This window comes from Micromys minutus (genome assembly GCF_963924665.1).
Source record: "Micromys minutus genome assembly, chromosome: 23".
Lineage (NCBI taxonomy): Eukaryota > Metazoa > Chordata > Mammalia > Rodentia > Muridae > Micromys > Micromys minutus.
The window spans coordinates 22,234,444-22,255,712 of NC_137958.1; the positions used below are offsets into that span (position 1 = coordinate 22,234,444).

A 21,269-nucleotide genomic window follows, 5' to 3' on the forward strand; every position below is an offset into this window, starting at 1 on the left:
ATGGCAAATAAAAAGGAATCATTCCAAGAATTTTTCTGCAGACAGTAGTAACGATGACAGGTAAAAATAAAAATATACTTTATAACAACTCAGAAGTGTTCTCTGTGTGTGTCTATCTATTGATCACATCCATCCATCCACCCATCTATCCATCAATTTATCTATCTGCCCACCACTCCTGTTTTGTTTTTTTCAAAAACAGGATTTCTCTGTATAGCCTTGATGGTCCTGAAACTCACTCTGTAGACCAGGCTGGCCTTTAACTCACAGAGATCTGCCTGCCTCTGCCTCCCAAGTGCCAGGATTAAAAGAATGTGGCACCACACCCATCATTTGCTAGGTATCAACACTACATATACATTGTTGCCAGGTCTCTTGGGTTTATTATAATGGCATCTAAAACTAATGTGAGTTTGTGGTTTAATCAGGAAAACAAATGGTCAAAAAGAATCACAACATACTGCATTCTTTGCCTCTCACTGGGTCAGGCAGGCCAGAGCAATCCACTGCAGAATTCGGAATGGCGACCCTCCACCTGGAGCCAGTGCTATCACATTCTGTATATTCAAAGTGGTAATCTTTCTGCAAACAATCACAAAAACAAGCCTTTGTTAGAGCCAATTCTAACTGGTGGGGTGAGTTGTCTCTAGCACCCCAAACAGCCTGCTTCCAAACTGTCCTCTGCTGGAGCCTTATCCCTCTCCCACCCTACCCACAGCAGCATTTCCTTAATCCAGACTGTCCCCAGAAATGTAGAGTGGGCACTGAGGGACTGGTGAGAAGAGGGCACTCAACACTATCTACCTGCTGGAAGTGCTACAGCACACTTCCCTTGTCTCCTTTGCAGGGCTTGGGCTCTAAGTACCCAACAGATATAAGGGAATAAATGACTTGAAGTCAAGTGCTGCCACTGTCTCGAGGGCTTCAAAGCCGCCAGTCATCCCCACTGACCTCGAACCACTCTGCTTAAAAACTTAACAGAAGGGGCGATGACTAATCATCCAAACACCACCAAACTTCTGCAAGTTCTTAAAGCCGGTCTCTGAGGCTTAATTCACACCCACCTCAGCAGAATGCTATCCCTCAATAGATTAAAACAGATCTATTACACTTGCCCAATCAATATCCACTTCTCTCTTTTCATAGTGAATGTGTGTGTGTGTGTGTGTGTGTGTGAACAAAATGTTACATGGACATTTCAACAATAAGAGAAATTACAAATCTACCAGATAATACTTGAATTTCAATAGCTTAACCTTAGGGACTGGATCCAGAACCTCAAACCTATAAGGCAAGCACTCTGCAGCTGAACTAGATTCCTGTCCTTACCCTGTTGATACAAGTCAGTGTTCTGAGTGTTAACTGTCTGCTTTTCTCACTGGTTAACCGAAATAGCATATTAAAGACAGGCAACATCATCACAGAGAAACTGGGAATGGAAGACCACAACTGCTACTTTTCCCCCACAACATTCCCTCTTCACAGTCAGCTCCCTTTTCTAGAATCTGTTTCAATTTGAATGTGCTAAGAATTTCCCAAATCAGCAGTTCTGGGCTCCTATGCTAACAGTCCTTTTAATTTCTCTATTTATCTTCCTTCCTTCCTTCCTTCCTTCCTTCCTTCCTTCCTTCCTTCCTTCCTTCCTTCCTTCCTTCCTTCCTTCCTTTCCCTTTCCTTCCTTCTTTCCTTTGTTATTGTAAGCAGCAAGAATAAGCCAGGCACCACTTTTAACAATTTCTCACCCCATATTTCCAACAGAATGTTCCTAATTTCCTTCTACGCCCTCACCAACTGTGATGGTTTGAAAGAAAACAGTCCATAGATAGTGGCACTATTAGGTGTTGCTTTGTCGAAGTGGGTGTGGCTTTGTTGAAGTGGGTGTGGCTTTGTTGAAGTAGGTGTGGCTTTGTCGAAGTGGGTGTGGCTTTGTTGAAGTAGGTGTGGCTTTGTTGAAGTAGGCTTCGTTGCAGGAAGTGAATCACTCCGGGCTGAGCTTTGAGGTTTCAGAAGCCCAAGACAGACCTGGTGGCTCACTGATTCTCCCTGCTGCCTACAAGTCCAGATACAGCACTCTCCGCAATTCCTTCCAGCACCTGTCTGCTTGCATGCTGCCATTTCCCACCATGATGCTAATGAATTATAGGTCAGCCCCAGTCAGATGTTCTCCTCTATAAGAGCTTCCGTGGTCATGGTGCCTCTTCACAGCAAGAGAAACCTTAACTAGACACCAAAATCACTGTTGATATTTCTAGTGATACCCCACCTATGACAATTTACATACAGTACAAGGCAATGCAGTCCTTTTCTACATGTTACTTGTTTTTGTTTGTCTTCTGAGCATTCACTGAGAGTACTTCTCATGCCATTTCTACCAATAATCTTCTTAAGACAATCTAGGCTTTTTTTATTCAATTTTTCTCCAGCTTTGGCCCATCACACAATTCCAAATCCAACTTTCTACATTCAGGTTTTGCTTAGCAGAACTTTTGGGTCCAGATCGCCAGCAGTTTCCATGGCAGCTGTAGCAAATCACCACAGTGGCCATGTAATGTTCCATTGTTCAGTATGGATTAAGTCCCAGGGTAGTATCATGGTTCTGACCAAAGTCAGACACTACAGGTGGGCATAGTTCTGCCTTGGCCATGGGTTGTATACTTCTGTTAAGAGTGTTAATTTTCTAACTCATAAAAGCAGCTTTTAATATTTTAGAGTTTTCTCTTTAGTGGATGAACAACTTTTCTTGTCAACCTTACTCAGCCCTTGAATGAGAGCTGCCAGATTGTTCCCTTGTGGAAGCTGTCTGAAGCAGGGGGCTGTCAGCCAGGAAGCCCATCTTTGGATCAATGCTCCAAGCTCTCCCTGAAGAAACCCCACTGCAATAGCAAGGAACTCTGCAAACACAGTTTTAACTGTGGCTTCAACTTCAGGAGGTCTTGGGGCTTCACAACTGCTCACAGAAAATTTATGAATGAAAATTCCTAAAAAGAACTATACCTTTCAACAGACCTTTGCTAGCTGGTGGGAACTTCAAGGACATGTCATGGTACAATACTGCAACTCAAGAAACAAATTTTCTTAAGGTATCTTTAGCCCCTAAATAAGCCCTTGCCACCATCCTTGGTATCTGACCCAATACCTAGGTAATCATTTGGTAAATCTTTTGGAATGTATGTTTTACATTACATACATGTTTTAAATCCTAGTTTTAGCCAAAGAGCTAAAAATGCCGTTATAAAGCATCCAAAGCCTATAGTAGAGTTTACCCAGCTTTGCTGTACCCTGACTGCCCAATGTTTCCAGTAATAAATCTTGAAAGTGCCCTGTTTTATAACTTCCTCTGTTCTGATACTATCTAAGCTCCAACAAACTGTTAACACGTTGAAACATGGAACTTGGGATAACTTAAATATGTATTCCCAGGACATGGTCACTCATACTCCAGCAAATGTCCTCTGAGAACTGTGTTCTTATATTGATGACTTCTACCTAAAAAACTGCAGTAATGACCACAGGGCCCTGCTGCACGTGCTCCAAAGGATCCATTGATGATTATTCTGAAAGGTTGTACCAGTCATGGTCCTATGAAAGCTGGGAACTACCCCCAGTAAAGATTGAGCAAAAACCTTTGATTGATCATCCTGACTTAAGGTTTTTGTGGTCTGACTATATATAAGGTTTTAACTGGGTAGAGTTAGAACTGAACACTAAGTAGTACTGCTGAGCCTTCCTTCTGTCTGAGTAAGCAGACTGTTTTCCATACTGTTTGAGTTTGGCAAGGAACCTTTTCTCCTATACACTATACACTGTATTTAATATTAGGCCAATAAAAGCTTCTTCCTAATTGACCTCTATGCATACTTGTCTTAATTATGGGTAGAACATGCTGGGTAGTGATCTAAGGAGCAGACAATACCCTGGGGTTTCCATTCCAGGCAGCAACAGTGAGGAGTGAAGAGACCATAAACAATTCCAGAATCAAGAAGAACTGGATGTCCCTATACCTGTAGATCTAAGCTAAAACTTTATGACACAACTCAAGGGTTCCAGAGAGCCCCAAATAACTATAGAGAACAACAAAAGGCAGAAACCATGGGTAGCTAAGTCTACAAGAGCCAAGAAGTCACTAAGAATCAAAGACTGGAATGGAAGCCATGAATACTGGAGGTCCTGGTGGCTAGAAGAATCTGAGATACCTACTAAAAGCTGAAGACTCAGGTAAAGTGGAAGTTTCTGGTTTCTTTGGAAACTCAGGTTATAATGGTGTTTTGATGGAGCAGACAGATGAACTAATGTTTTGTTAAAGCAGACATATGAAAGAATGCTTTGCTGAAGCCAACACAGGTGAAAGGATGTTTTGCTATAGCAAACACATGAAAGTATGCATGATGTTTTTACATATACATATATACATCATATATATATATATCATATACATACACATCATATACATATACATCATATACACATATATCATATACGTATACATTATATACATATGACCCCACAGACAATAGGCGCTCAAGCATTGGTTCGCATTGCTCTGCATTAGTCTTTGCGAATGAGACACATGTGTTGCTGATCTTCCCTTGTGGTCACTTCATAGAGAGAAACTCATTAAAGGACTTCTCATGAGGTTACTGCAGCTTCTTGCTGCCACCACAGACTCTAGTCAACTGGGGACCTTACAGTCTCTTCTGAAATGAAGTTCCCCTGCTGATTTCATGTATGGTGTCTGCCAAGTGGACTGGACTACAGCTGTTGATTCATGTGGGTGTTTGCTAGTGGACTGAACTGAGAACAACAAATGGAATCACCCTAAAGAACTATTTCTGAATAGATCCACTGCCCCCATATCCTGATAACCTTTCTTTTCAACGACCTCTGGTGAATCGTGGGCTAGAGGGAGGTTGAACCTTTATTAAAAGAGGTTGTGAAAGATAAATGCTTACACTCAGGCACAGCAAAAGTTAAGGGCCTGCAACCCTAGCTAACAGGTATCAGTACTGTGAACCCAGAGCAAAAATGTTCCGCTTGATCACGAAGAACAATAAGTCTCCAGCTCTGAAAGCTTGAAGCCATAAGCCTCTTTTGTCCAAGGCTTAGAGCTATAAGCCTCTGGATCTAGAAACTTGTCTTGTGAGTCTCTGGAACTCATGGCGGCCATCAACACCCAAGTTATTGCTTTCTTCTCGTCTCTCTACCTAAAAAGGACATTCCTGTCACATTCCCTCTGAGGAAGCCGGGGGGGGGGGGGGGGGGGGGATCCATCCTCTTCTGTTGGCAGTCAGCATTCTTGGCTTGTGTCTGGATTATACCAGTCCCTGCTTTATGGTGACACTGTCCTCTCCTATGGCTACTCTAGCTCCAACATTTTAGTTTGTGTATACATATATTTGCCACATAAGGCAATGTTTACTGTTGTAAGAATTACAGTCTTCGAACCTTGTTTTTGTATTTGTTTGTGTTTTACTTGAGAAAATATCTCTGCAGTTGCTGTGGGGGACAGCCCAGGCTGGTCAAATATTTGCATAATGACTTTCATGTTTCTCTGGTTCCCAGCTATTTGTATTCAGAAGACTTTCTTATTTCCATATCCCACTGAGACTATCCTGGCCTCTATATGTAAAATTTAAGTTATTTCTTATCATCCTAGCAAAATAATGATGATATGAAGTATGACATGAATTTCAAATATGTTACGGCCTTCGCATAAAACAGGTAGACCTCTGAACAATTCAGGTTGTCAGTGAGATGAGAACAGAGGTAAGTACATAAAAGCAGGGTTTTGTTTTCCAGCTCTAAGCTTGGATGTCATATGCTAATTAATTTTCCTAAGATAATTTTATCCTATATGCCAACTCTATGATGCCCAACAATTCCAAAGAGCTATCAATGCCACTGTCATCAAATTCTGAGGATGCCAGCAGGAAGCTGTAATATGCTTCTTTACAATTTGAAAATGCTGAAATTCAAATCTATCTCATGCACAGGGCTGTACTTGGTGCTCGCAGCCTAAACCAGATAGATTTTGTTTCAAATTCACCATTTCATATGAACTCACAACAATTTTAAGACTCCATTCCTCACATCCATCCAATGATCTAAAAAATAGTGTGGTAAAGTAACATTTTTGAAAAATATGATATATACCCACCTAAATTCTATTCAGAGAACTGAATAATGAGAATCTTAGCACAAGAATGTTCAGATTAATAGAAACCACCCATAGCACTAATTCCTTAATACGCACGAATCACCTGAACCAATTCTTCTCTTCTGGGGAATGAAAAATGGCTGCGAGGTTAAGAGTATAGGCTGCACTTTCAGAGGACCAGAATTTGGTTCCCAGCACACACATGTCAGTTCATAACCATGCCTATACTCAAGTCCCAACAGATCCAGCACTCTCTTCCAGCCTCTTGGGCATGTCACAGGCATGTAGTACATATATAAATCCATAATAGGTACATCATAGGTCGGTATAAAATTAAAATATGTAAATATTTTAAAAGGAAAACAAATATTCTAGTGCAAAATGGCAATTTTTAAGAGAGATAAAATCATTTCTTATACAAATGCAAAATTAATGCATGCAAAAGATTTATGACTAACTAGCAAGTCAAATTAGTAAACTATTGCTACCAGTCAAAGGAAAATTCAAGGGTCACACAAGAAAGCAAAAGGCATTTACTCATGCAAACATGGTAAATATCTAGAGGGTATCAGTCAATTGTACTCTAAAGATGAATGCAGTTTCATTTCTCAGTTCATTAGTATTCCTGCTAGTTTTCTACAATTTGATATTATAAAACCTTTCAATGACATTAAAAGGTGCTGGCCTCTGATAAGCCTAATCACTCAAAAAGGGACACTTGCTAACCTGTATGCCTATTCCAAAGTTCTTCATAATTTTACCTGACAAGGAGAAAGTTCTTGACAATTTCTCCAGCCCTCTAGAGCTCCTGATAGTTTGTCACCACATTGACATGAGTCATAGTGTCTGCTCACGAGCCCGTCTGCAAACCAAACCCTGGAACAAGAATACAGGCCCACTCCAATGCTAAGGATGGGCATTAGTTACACATGTCTGCAAACCACAGGACACTGTAGCCTGGACACACTGAATCTTACATTGCAACTGCACAGAAGCCAGGCAACACCCTGAAAAGAAATAGATCATAGACTTATTCCTGGCCACAAAACAATTAAACGAAAATAGTCCTTCCGTAGAAATTGGGACTTTCCATACACATATACATTTTACATGTTACAAATCAAGGTATAGGCTTAGGCCCTCAAATAAGGGCAAATTGTGTCATGTTACATGTAAAACATAAGATGTCAGGATATACTCAATGGACATTGGACTCCCACAGCATCTCTCCAAACACAGACATCACTAAGAAGTCTCATGGTGCCAACTGTAAACTTTGTGGGTCATTGTTCAAACTAGTTATAACATTTATAGTTTACACATAGATTATACATGTGACTTCAAATAAATCTCATATAAAAGGGATGTTAACATATTGATAACATGTATACATTATTTTTTAAATTGCATGAGTCAGCCTTCAGCACCATAGTGAAATGTGAGGTAATTAACTCATTTGTGTGTGATATGTACACACAAGGATGTATAATCACATGCTAAAGCTAGAGGAGTAGATCTGACATCTTCTATCGCTCTCTACCTAATTCCTGGAAACAGAGTCAACCACTGAACTTGAATGGCTCTACCCTTTTGATAGGATGACTAACCACCAGTGCTAAAGTATCAAACATGCACAGTCATCCAAAGCCTTTACCCCAGGTGCTCTTACGTTTACTAAAATTATTCTTAACCACTGAGCCGTTTCTCTATCCCAAGACAATTAACTGGTAAAGAAAAACTTCACTTGGGCCCATTGTGCTGTCTGGTGATCAATTGTCACCATTGTCTTGGACCTTGGGGTAAAGCCGCATGTCAGAGAAGAAACGTATGGTGGCACACCACATCAGCAGAAAGCAACAGGGAGAGAAGAATCAAGACTCCACCATCACCTTTAAAGTTATCACTGCAGTAACTAAGAACCACCCTCCAGGCCCCACTTTCTGGAGGTTGCTCCACTTCTCAGTGGCACCATCCTGGTGACCAGGCTTTTAACATATGGGCCCTGAGGAGACTCTAAGATCTAAATGGAAGCAGGCATCAACACATAGCTTACATATCAGAGTTCTCAACCTCACTAATGCTGTGGCCCTTTAATACAGTTCTCCAAGTTGTAGTGACCCACAACTACAAAATTACTTTACTGTTATTTCACAACTGTAATTTTGCCACTGCTATGAATTATAAATATCTGATATGCAACCCCAAAGGTGTTCTAAGTCACAGGTTGAGAACCCTTGCTATACATGGCTTATACAATAATCAATGCTATTTTAATATATTAATATATATTATATATATTCCATATATAATACACATACACTAGTTTTTACTACCTAATATTTAATTATTAAATAAGTACTATAATGTTAAGGATTATATGGGAGATTTACATTATTCTCTTCGATGAGCTTATAATTTTGTTATTATGGTAGATTCACACACGTGTTAACATCAGAGTTGAGATCCCCCAGTAACCACACGAAAGCCGTGCAGCCACGAAACAGGACCCCCAGGGGCTGGGCAAAGCTAGGTAGCTAGACTAGCCAAATTTCCAAGCTCCCACTTCAGAGAGATCTCCCCCAGTAAAACAAAGTGAAGAACAATCAAGAAAGTCCCATGGAGTCAGTCTCTGATGTCCACCTGCAAGCACACAAGTGCTCATTACCCCATGTCTGTCTGTCTGTCTGTCTGTCTGTCTGTCTGTCTGTCTGTCTCCCCCCCGCCACTCTCTCTTTCTCTCTCTCTCTCTTCCCCTCCATCCTCCCCCCCCTCTCTCTCATACACACACACACACACACGTATGTATGTACAGATCACATACATATGTATTTGCATAGATGCATAGATAGACAGGCAAGCAGGCAGGCAGACAGACAGACAGACAGACAGACAGACAGCAGATGCAATTCCCAAGCCTCCAAGCCAACACGACAACAACAAATCAATAATTGCAGAAACACAAGAGACGAGGAAAAAAGAAAGAAATGGGTGTGATTTATTTTCTCCACTCTGTTTCTTCCTATAAACTCCCTTATCTGAATTTTTATGCAAAGCATTGGGAGCTTCATTGCCTGATCTTGATGCTATTCCCAAAGAACTCATGGGTGGAAGCACTCATAAAAAAGAGAACACATGAGATTGTAGTGCTCAGCTCAAGTACCTCAACTGCAGCTCAGAAGAGTGAGCAGACCTCAGGGTATCAGGCAAAAAGACCAAAAGCATGTCAGCATTGAATGCTTCCACAATGAGAGGAGCTCCGTTAGTCTGCCCTATCAAGATGAGCTCCGTTGTACTGCTCAGAAATATTTATTCTCAGAGTTTTCTTTTATAAAAGGAACATGGTGTTACCATAGAAACCCACTGCTAAGTAAAGTAACATATATCTGATCTATTTAGGACACATCCTTTTCATTTGTGGATACTGTTTTTTTTTTTTCTTTTTTAGAAAACATTTTCAAACGTTCATGCTTTAAACCTGACTCTGATGTCTGCCTTGTTAAATGAGTCTCTATAAGTAGACATTTATTTTTCTTTTAATTCAATATAGCTTTGTTGAGCATCTCACGTGTGCCCTGTATAGATGACAGAGATACAATCAGAAACAAGACTGTCAAGCACCTGCTCTCATAGGGCTCATACTTTAATGTGAAGGGAACTGCATGGGGTTCCTTTCTTAGCTAGACCCAGATTGCATGATGTCCTTCCTTTGGCCCATTTAGTGAGGAGGCTGGGCAGTGGAGGGGGACAGATCTGAACTACAGTCTCTCTTGTCTCTTAAATTACTAACTGTCATATCCCAAATGACCCAAAAACCCTAGACTCCCCTTCAGCCATGGGAAGCTAAAGCTATGCTTCACTTGTTACAGGCCTTATCCGACATTTTCCACTGGTCCTGATGAGAGGAAACCAACCATTTTCAGTAACTGTGTGCTGCCAGGGAGATTTTCAAAAGATGGATATCTGAAAACAAGACCACCCATGAGGAAACTCGAATCTGAAGGAGCTATTTTAAGCTGCGTCTAGCCATGGGTTTGCTCAATTTCCTCAAGAAGTTGATAGCTAGATTATGTATAATATAAATAACCTTCATATCAGACAATAAAGAAAATAAACCTATATACTTATGTTTAAAAAAAAAAAAAAAGACCTAAGGACTGGGCAAATGGTTCTGCAGGGAAGAGTACTGCTGCTCTTGAAGAAACACTGTTTTGGTCTCCAGCACCCACATAGTGGCTCATAGTCACCTGTAATTCCAGCAGATCTGATGCCCTCTCCTGGTCTCGGTTTGCACCGGGTGTGAACATGGCAAAATATCTAGAAATGTAGCCACACACTTACATAAAATAAAAATGAACAAAACCTTAGTGTAAGAAATGCCCTTAAACTATACTATCTAACTGCATTTGATTAACTTAATTTGTTTGCACCTGCTCCCCAACAAACCTGTAGAAGAATAACTATATTTCTAAAGGGAATTGGAAAGAATAAATGGACAGAAATTCTGCAAGTCAAAAGAAAATGGAAATGGCAGTGGACGAGGGTGTCAACAATTATTTCGGAAGAAGCAGTAGGTGAGCTCTAATTAACTCCGTCAAAGCAAGAAAGTCTAAAAGCTAAAGGCTACACGGAGTGTAAGGAAGGAATGATGAACACTCAGGAGGGAGAGCATCAAAATACCACAGGAATCAGATGTGAGTAATAGAAAAACACAAAAGCAGATTGAAAACCCTGCTTAAGAATGTAGGCTCCACAGTGTTCCGTCCACGGTCAGGCAAAGGGGTCGGGGAGAGGTTTCCACTTAAGACACAGAACCAAGGAGGTTAGAGATACAGACAATACAGTAACTGAAGGGAAAGAGGCATTATCCTGACCTGTGTTTCACCCAGGGCCACTTTCCCCTCCCTGATGCACAAGCCAGACAACTGCAGCATCGGTGTGGGGTCTCTACAAGTCACCACCACAGAGCTTGCCTAGAAGAGCCACCTTCTAGCTCTGTGTGACATCAGTGTCCTTATACCCCATGCTGGCTTTCCCCATGGTGCAGTTGATCAGCACACCTGCTTGTCTTGATTGAGATTAGCTGAAATGTAATTCTGCCTACAAGTTAAACAGTATTATCAATGATAATAATGCTGACAACGTTTTCAAAACCCTATCTCAAAGAAACAGCCTACTTTCCCCAGTAGAAGATTTATTCACATAATGGTCTTGCACAGAATTGAGGGCTTCCTCACAGCCACGGACTCATTTCAGTCACCTTCCTGCCACCTGGATGGCCATCACCAACAGCTTAAGTGGCCTCCTGGTGTCAGCGTTCCAAACCTGACACACTCCAGACTCAGCCACACAGCCAGCATCTCATTATGTATATCATCAAATCCAGCAATAATTTTCCATTGGCCTGAGGCTAAGTCCCAGAATCAGCGTGACACAGTGGGCATTTTTCTTCTTTGGTTTCTGTCGTCTCCAAACTTCATTTCTGAGCTTTTTTAGCATACGAAGCACTGAAACTTCAGGAGCCTACATTATACTCCATGCCTGCACGTCCGAGCATGAGAATTTTTCTCTGCCTATAACTTACATTAGCACGTGGGACTCTATAGTAGAGCTAATCACTGTGTAAAAGGATCTACTCCTGACATTAAGAGGATTGAGGACAAGAGTATAAACTGAGGAGCTCCTACTCCTTCTTTCCTTCCCTTCCTCTCTGCTTCTCTTTCTTCCTGTGTTGGAGATCAAACCCAAGAACCTTGCACATACTCGTCAAGTGTTCTACCACTAAGCTGGACCCCCAGTCCCTGCCCCTTCCTATCCTATTCCTATCCCATAGTTTGAGAATCTGCCTCACATAAAACAAAACTAGCCTATGCCTCCACTCCTTACAATTGTCCAGTCCACAATGTTTATATTCAAGAGACTGGAACTGTGAAAAGCCCATCCATGGAGGCCCTGGTGGCAATTTTAGGTGACTTATTCTTTAAATTCTTCTTTTATACAATCCAGTTTCCTCTCCCTGCATTCATCCCAGTTCCCCAACCCACATCCCTTCTCCCTCAGATCCACCCGTCCTGTTTCCATTCAGAAGGAATCCTCTCGGGGATATGAACCAAACACAGCTTAAGAAGGCCAATTAGCTCAGTCAGTTAGAGCATGGTGCAAATATCAGGCTATTAAATTTGTAGTTCCAAAGTCTCATTCACCACAACATGGTTTAAAGAGGATCAGGACACGAGAGAGGTAACACAGACTACAAGGGAAGGAGAGGGATTCCCTACAATTAAAGACCTGAGTGCAGCAGCCTACAAGGGGGACTCTGCAGGGACCCTCTTGTCAGCTGTGAGATGACGCTAATCTTTATTACATGACAACATCCCCACAAAGTGACAAGAAACGCTCCAATTCCCTTATCAGATAAAATTTCCTGGAGGGTGAACAGGTCCATCTTCTTCTTGAAGGGTTGCTGAATCAAGGTGGGACAGCGTATGGGCGTGGCTGCTTTGACTAGCCAAAATAAGAATTATACAACACTACACAAAAGTGCAGATTTCTTGATGTCTATTTGCCCTCGGTTGCAGGCTTATTTACACACAATATAAATGGAATTCTTCTCCAGTGACCAGGAAGAAATGAAAAATCCATCTTTGCTTCTTAATAAAAAAAATTGAGCAAGTGTGAACTATCTAATAACCTCCGAAAAGGTGAATGGAAGTCTCCTAGATGTCCTTGCATATGCGGTAGATATAGTACATGATCGAAGAATTCTACCTGTAGGCATACAGCTCAGAGAAACCTATGAAATTTTGCTTTAGAACACTACTTCTAATAGTACCATCTTTAAAACAATCTGAATCTGCAACAAGAGAACAAGCTACTAAATTATCATGATCAGGTTCAAGACCTTACACAATCTATTTTAGAACAATGATATTAAGAAATGTTTAAAGGCAAAAATATAACACATTTAAGTGCAAAACTAAGGCTTAATAAAGTAATGAGTTGAACTCTTTTAAAACTGTGTGTGCATGTGTGTGCCTGTATGCATGGGTGTGTGCAAGTGTATCTGTATATGTGTGTGTCCCTGTCTGTGCGTGTGTGTATGTGTACATGTATGTGTTTATGTGTGTATGTGTGTATGCTTATATGTGTACAAGTGTGTTTGTGTGTGTGTGTGTGTCTGTGTATGTGTATGACTGTGTATATGCAATGAGTCTGAGGAAAAGAGCAAAAAAATGCATGCTGAAAGATTAATGAGGGATATGAGGATAATCAGGCTGCAACATCTGCTACCCTGCTGATTGCCAGGTGTGGTGGAGTTGATCTGGTTGGCAAGGCATTTGGTCAAATAAGACACCTTCCTCAACAGAGAAGGACTCTTTAGTGATAGAAGCTATGGGAGCAGGGCTCCCCTACTGGAACCTCCAAACAAGCTCTTGAGATTGAAAGCAGGTAACCGTAACTGAGCAATAATAGATTAATTTTAGCATCCTTTATAGGATTCTGTATTTTCAAATGTACTTTCCTCCAGTTCATGGGGGGAAAACCTATGAATTTATTCCCATTTCTCCTCACAACAATTAAAGTACACGGTAGGAGATGCAATGACACCAATAAAAAATGATCCCCATTATTTTAATTAATGCCATTTATTAACCCCTCAAACTAAGTTGGTTTCTCTGATGGATGTAAATCATCTAGCCTGACTAGGTCATAGGACACAGGTCGACAAGTTCTGCGGGAGCCTATGAATTTAAGTTGTGTCCAGACACCCAGATACAAGGATTCTGCTACAAGTAGATAAATTCTGGGATAAAGAGCAAAAGGAAGTAAAGGAACTTGGAGAAGATGTTTTGCTGACTTCACACAATCTGGCTCCCAAAGGGACAACTGCACATTCAAATTCAGCCAAGTGCTGGCAGAACTCAGAAGGAAAGGATTTATAAAAAATGCCATTTAAATTCCAAAGCTAACTCTTGTCAATGCTACCAACTTGAAATTGAGCTCCACTTATCAGGAGCTCATACAGAAACAGCATACACGTTAGAAAGACTGAATAGCTTAGAATGTTAAACCAGGTTTTGTTTGCAGATTTTGTGCTCTAAACAAAAACACACTAGATATTTATGTTCTTTTTCATTTAACTGGCCCAAGCAGAATCTCCCAAGTCAATGGAATTTTGTTTTTGGTTTAAAAAAGAGTACAATCTACCTAGTGTCTCTCAAAAACACTTCCTGGGAGAGGGGGATCCAATAGATCCATTTTTAAAAGTATCTTTCTAATTAGAAACAGTAAAAGTTTGTTATTATGTGCGCTTGGCACCTCCTTTGCATTTCTTCTTGTAAAAGTGTGTCTCCTAATCTCATTACACTTTGGGGGTTTATTCTAAGATTCCATACAGTTCTGACTGGACAATTAATCACAGAAATGAGACCACTGGCCAGGTTCTATGGTGAAGGTGTTCCCTGACCAATTATAATGAATTAGTCACCAGCCCAATTGAAGGATGCCCAGGGCACCTTCAGTCCAAAATGCTAACTTGAGAGCACAGAATAAACAACCATATAAAACAGCAACAGAAGTCAGAACTTTGCAACAACTAAAGTGACTGCGAGGTTCCTGGCTTTCATGACTTTCAGCTGAAGGTGACCAACCAGGTCAGGGGATGCAAGCTCAGTGTAGGCTGGAAACCTGGCAGAGAAGCCCATCTACCTAGCCAGAAGGTCAGGAAAAGGAGCCCTTCGGGACAAAGAGCAGTGTTTATGGAATGAGAAGCCCGTGTACGTTTTTCCGGTTTTCTTTCTCCTCTAGCCCAGCCCCTTAACCAGCACTAGTTGAGGAAGTGCATCTGTGCCACCCAGGAAACAGAAACACCCGAGATCCAGAGAGAATTCTCTCTGAAGGATGGAACAACGAGAACTGTGCATCCTGCATGAAGACTGAAGGAGAAAAACCTTGTTCGGATTTTCTCGTTCGTTCCCTTTCGCTTAGATTCAGTCCAGTAAAATCACACACAGCAAGCAGGCTGGAACTACTGACATGCCTTCTCTGAAACAGAGGGAAAGCAAAAGGAATCAGTGGGGAATAAAACTGCAAACAGACATGCACGAGAGAATCTCCCTACTATGTGCATGAGCAAACAAACCTAAGTCCCAGGCTGCAGTGATTTGGATGAGGATGGACCCAGAGGTTCCTATGCTTTAGCACTTGGTTCCAGTTGGTGGAATTATTTGCAAAGAATTAGAAGGTGTGTCACCAGGAATGGAATTTGAGCTCTCAAAAGCTCATACCATCATTCCCAGCCTCTCTGTTTCTCTCTGTGTGTTTCTCTCTCCCCCCTCCTCCTTTCCCTCCCCCTTCCCCTCTCCCTCCTCTCCCATCCCTCTCCCTCTGCCCTTCATGTTTACAAGTTGATCAAGTAATAAACTCTTGGCTACTGCTCCAGCTCTCTATCTGCATGCATGCCACCACGCTCTCTGCCAAGATGGTCATGATCATACCCTTTGAAACTAGAAGCTCCAAATAATCATTTCTATGAGTTACCTAGGTCATGAGGTCTTTTCACGGTGATAGAAAAGTAACTAAAATGCTGGCTCACTTTCAAGCCTTTTGAGTAAAGTAGCATAGCGAACGTGGAGAAGTGAATAACCACGTGCGCCCCAAACTTTGCGGGGTATACAGAAAGAACAGCAATACATCCATGCCTATAAATGAATAAAAAGCCCCACCCATTTTTGAAAACTGACAATCACTAGAATTATCAGCACAGAAGACATAGAACACGAGGTTAGAACCTGACCACATCCATTGCATGGGAACAAAAACAAATTAAAAAAACAAGCAAGTCAACATTACAGGGACGGTACAGGTCTCACTAGATAACATTTAATATGCCCAGATCACAAACTTAAGTAATCTGAAAGACAAAGAACAAACACAATTGGACTCAAGAGAAAAGACAACCAACATCTAACATTACCAAAATAGCATGGGCACTAGAATTCTCAAAGGAAGTGCTTCGAGCTACTATTGTAATTACCCCCCAAGAGGCTAGTATCTGAGGTCTCAGGACTGTTCTAGATTTCAGCCTACTCTGAGCTATCCAATTAATACACTGCTTTTAAGCTGGAGTCACCAGCAGCCGAGGGCTCCAACAGATGTACATGAATTCTATAAAGCCAATTCTCATTCATGAATGTCTCAGATTTCACACCACCTATGACTGCACTAAACAGGGGCAGCTGCCGGGCACTAGTCCCGTTCACCAGGCAGTGTGCTAATGTCTTCAAGAGACCTCCATGCTGGCCCACCAATTCTGTGAGGCAGAGATTTTACAGACCAAACAATAAGAAACAATCCCAACAGTTTCCCAAGGTCCTGCATGTGAGCTATAGTGCATCTAAGATTAGAACCAATGTCTGCCTGTCTGCCTGCCTGCCTGCCTGTCCGTCTGCAACTCACTTTCTCATGACCACTTAATTACTTTGTTACATTCAAGAACTAAAGCAAGCTCTTAAAACTCTATAGCCCAAAGCCAGAATAAAAACAGAAGCCTCCTCCTCCTACTCATAACTTCACAGGAAGCAGAACTTAGCCAGCAATAACCCACTCTACCTAATCGGCGCCCCTACTTCCTCTCAGCACCCTATCTCCTTGTTCCTAAGGAATAAATAAGATCAACATGGATCTCAAAGGAAACCAGGAGTTATTTGTCAAAACAGCTTTATTTTCTACCACAGAGCCCTAATTACTCAGCTTTGTCTCTTTTTCTGATATGTTGGTTTCAAAGTAACCCTTAATGTTTGCTTTTACAATTGCAAAAAAATACTCAGTATGAAGAATTTAGAAAATAAGGGACGTACAAATAAAGTAAATCTCTATCATAATCCCATCAACCCAGAATAACCAATTAGAGCTTTACTTCTCAAAGCACATTTATTTTAGAAAATTAGATGTTTTCTATGCCAAGGCTTTATTGTGCTAGTAATATCTGTTTGCTCTAGATAAATAAGAAAACACAGATAAAGATGGCTTTCCTTTCTACAGCTTTGTCACAGTCCATATTTCTAAGCAAATGTAGCACATGGTCATACTTCATAAGAGAATTAAGCAAACGCTGATCTTTTCCCATAAGGTCACAAAGCTATGTATACCCCCGAATGAAGGAAATTCTAATGACTGTTTGCCGGAGTCTTCTACTTACCGTTATGGATGCCTTCCCTTTGTGAGACAAGTGAAAAAGTTTTCAGTGTTCTCCCACGGGTCTCAAAGATCCATTCAGTAACATTAAGCATACAGATTTGCCTAAGAGTGCACCTTAACACCAGAGTCAACATCCTTATTCCTCCTATCAGGTAAGCTACCTGACACACCTGATACCTCCCAACTTTGAGTTTTGCTGTTGTTGTTGACGCTGCTGCTGTTGCTGTCATTTATAATGAACACAATTATAAAACCTTCTCTATCATACAGAGCTGTAACAATAGTTAAACTGACTCACAATTCAAACATGAAATAGTCCTACACAAGTACAGCAATATTCTAGGACTGTGTGTCTGCCAACTGTCCTATCCTTGGCCATGCATTATCCTGACACTCAGCAATAAAGACACTGCAGTCTGTGAGCCCATCTCACATAGATTTTGTGATTTGATTCTCATGTGATTTATTTGCTTCAGCATGGGAAGCAGGTGTAACTACACCCCTGAAATGCACATTAAAAAAGCAACAGCAACCTTGTCATGATCTCTACAGAACAACGTTACAATTGGACAATAGGCTTAACAATAGGCCAACTCTGTGGTCTCTTACTATCAACTTATCATTTCAGTTGATTTGTTTGAATCAGGAGAATTAACCATTATCCTCACTGTGTTGCTCATAGTACCTGAGGGAGAAATGATTGACAGGATAATGCAGCAAAGAACCCAGAAGTTAGTGTGCTCACAGGATACCCCTGCCACAGAAGGCCATGCTATCAGAGGAGGCTTAAACTCCATCAGCATGTACCACAGGATTTCAGAAGCTGGAACAAAACCATGTGCTATACTATCAACCAGCAACTGTCTGCCAAACATTTCTAAATAAGCTCATGAGACAAGATTTAACCACACTGAACAAAAAAATCATGACTGTATCCTAGTCTATATATCTATATCTACATATAGATATAAACTTATATATTTATATAAACTTATATAGAACTCAAATCATATATATATATACATCATACACATATACATATACATTACTTATACATATACATATTCATATATACATTCATATACATCATATATCATATACATATACATTATACGTATACATATACATATATTAAAACTCAAATTCACAAACCATAAAATTTGTAAAAGCACAGTCAGGTGCTAAATTGTTGTATGCCTCAAAGACAAACCCAGATAGGAAAATGGGAAATACTTAGTCAGCGGGAAGAGCTTGCAGCCAGTAGGAATATCCTCTACATTACAGTAAGGTGACCACAGGTCACAATGTTGAACGATGTATCTCTAAAGAACAAGGAAAGAGAACTCAGAATATTCTCTCCTTAGCGAGCTGCAGACTGAGACAGAAAATTTAGGAAAATCTTGATGGTTCAGATTTCACAGAGATATTAAGAAAGAAATTGTGTAAAATTAATGCAGATATATCCGAGTACATTTAACACAATGGTTATTTCTCCCATCCACCCAAAATATTAATCGAAGTTTGCCATGTTTCATAATAAACGGTGCCTCTATAACTGAGAAAAGATGGAATTGTGAACAATCTAAGGCTCAAGGTTCCTGAACTCTACTAGCATGTGCGAGGCATAGCTAGAAGTGAAAACTAGCACGCACATAATTCTGTCTTCACCCTATCTCCACTAACGGCATATTCATACATGATATGAGTAGTTCACAGTGTGGTTACTGGCATTTAATAATCGGGTAATAATCACCATCTGTTCCTGCATCTTCCCCTATCGACTTACTTTCCCATTCTCGCCAAAGAAATTCTGAAGTTGACAGTACTCTAGTGCTAGATGTTTAAGTCCACTCCCCTTCCTTTTCTTTTTTCAACAATGAGCCTTGGATCTTACTTCTAACAATCACAGGAAAATGAATCTCCTACGAGCACAAGGTTCAAGTTGTCTCTCCTCTGCACATGTTTATACCTCTATGGGCGTCTGTTATATGTGCCTCCATAGGTGCATATTTACATGCTTGCCTCCTCGTGAATCTATCCTTCCACTCTCCAAAATGAGCATCTCTCTGTGTTCTTCAACTATCCTGTCATCCTATTTACTCCACAAACTATAGGGCCTTGCCTCTTTAATTCTTCTCTCTTATCTGGTTTCCCCCTAACAAACAAGTGATTAATGTCTCTCCCATTAGCAGAAGAAAAATTAAACCCATTGACCCTGTGCATTAGCAATTCAACACATCCCTCTCCAGTCTCATTTGCTCTGAGTGAGCCAGTTGACCTCTCTGGACCGTGTCATTCTGGTTGTATAAATCCAAAAGAAGGTACCGGTAGCAAAGTAGAGTGAGGAATATATCTCCCTTTTACCTTCCACGGCCATTGAGATTCCAGAACTCCACGTCCCACCTTGTCCCTTTAGGTCTATGCATGCTAACAGCATCCTCGTCTGTTCCTGATAGTTTCTGGTGCTTCCTTCCCTTGATCCCTGACATTAATCCACACTCAGGAAGCAGCATGTCCCACATGAGGAATTTGCTTCTAGCCAAGGTGCTAAGGCCAGCTCATGGCTCTATTTGGCTCCTGTCTCTTTTTAACCGGCTACAGTCCCTAAAACTCATGTCATTATCATGACAAAGTTACACCCTAACTCACTGTAATCTGGCTTCTGTCCTCTCACGGAGTTAATGAGGGAGTTAATGAGGGGCTCTTTCCAATGGCTTCTTCTGAAACATTTATAATTTGATTAGACCCTGATTACCTTCCAGCTCTAACTCTTTCCCTGTGCCATTAAACCATGTATTCCACCCATAACATGTGTTTCTAGCTGTGGATTCGTCTACCTAGTCTTCACTTCTGACAGTGGATGAACTCTTATGCCTTATTAAGCTTCAACTCAGAAAACATACTCTCTTGAGGCTATTTCCCCCACTCTCTTATACTCTACCAACCAGAACTAATTACTCCTTATTCACCCCCAGCTGCTAAAGATGACTCTTCCCCACATCACCTTACACTATTGATGTGGTTTATACTTCAGTCCCACCAGAGGACTCTCTTCCGTATCATGATAATAGCAGATCTCCAGAAAACAAATCTGGGGACAAAAGCTTGATTATTTGATACTAGAAGTACAATTCTAAGGAAGCAGAGGGAAGGCTGGAGAAGGAAGATTAATCCTAAGAGAGTGTGTCAACAAACTGCTCACAGCTTCAAAGATGTCAGAACAGTGCTAAAGCTACTGGGTCTTCAAAGAACCATTTTGGAAAAAAAAGGAAAATGGAACAATTTAGCCACTAAATACTCCCTTCTCCTTGTTCAAGGTTTGTTCACATGAGATGATCAATCTATCAGTAATTAGAGAAAAACTTTACAAGGAATAATTATTTTAACTTGGGAATAGTAGAGCACCCAAAAGAAAAATGCACACCATGATAAAAACTACAACTAGGACATGAGGACATCATTAAAGGAAAAATGAAGAGCATTATCTAAAATGTTGGAACACAATGGCCTGTAAGATTAACCAGTTAGGCAGACATCAGTGCAGACGTATTTGTGCAAAAAGCACAATCTTTGTGAAAAGTTGTAATTCTGACAGTCCTTTGAGATTAGTTATTGTTATTAGGCAAAATACAGTCCTGCTTCCCAAACCTCTTGGCTTGTTTTTGTCATTATGGTTGGCACAGAAATTGTATTTTGATTCTCACAACTTTCACGGGACGTGGTCTCCTTCGTTCCCTAAATTAACAAGGTAGGAATACAGTTGCTGAACAGCCCGAGCTGTGTAGGTATCAAGAGAGAATCCTACAAACCTGACATGGGTGTGAAGATGCTATTGGGTTCATCATTGAAGCAAACATAGGACTGTGCCTGCAGCGTGGAGCATCGCGAATATAAGAGGTGGCAGACATCGGGCAAGAGA

At 40.9% G+C, this 21,269-nt stretch overlaps 1 protein-coding gene across 1 annotated transcript in view; it reads right to left on the minus strand.

Annotated features, from left to right (window-relative positions):
- ELAPOR2 (endosome-lysosome associated apoptosis and autophagy regulator family member 2) overlaps positions 1-21,269 on the minus strand; it is a gene marked incomplete at both ends in the record, with an annotated part of 155,411 nt that overhangs the window by 83,011 nt on the left and 51,131 nt on the right. The window contains one exon of the mRNA XM_080936073.1: positions 462-582. Within this exon, the coding sequence (XP_080792199.1) occupies positions 462-582 (121 nt within the window). The remainder of the gene's footprint in view (positions 1-461; positions 583-21,269) is intronic.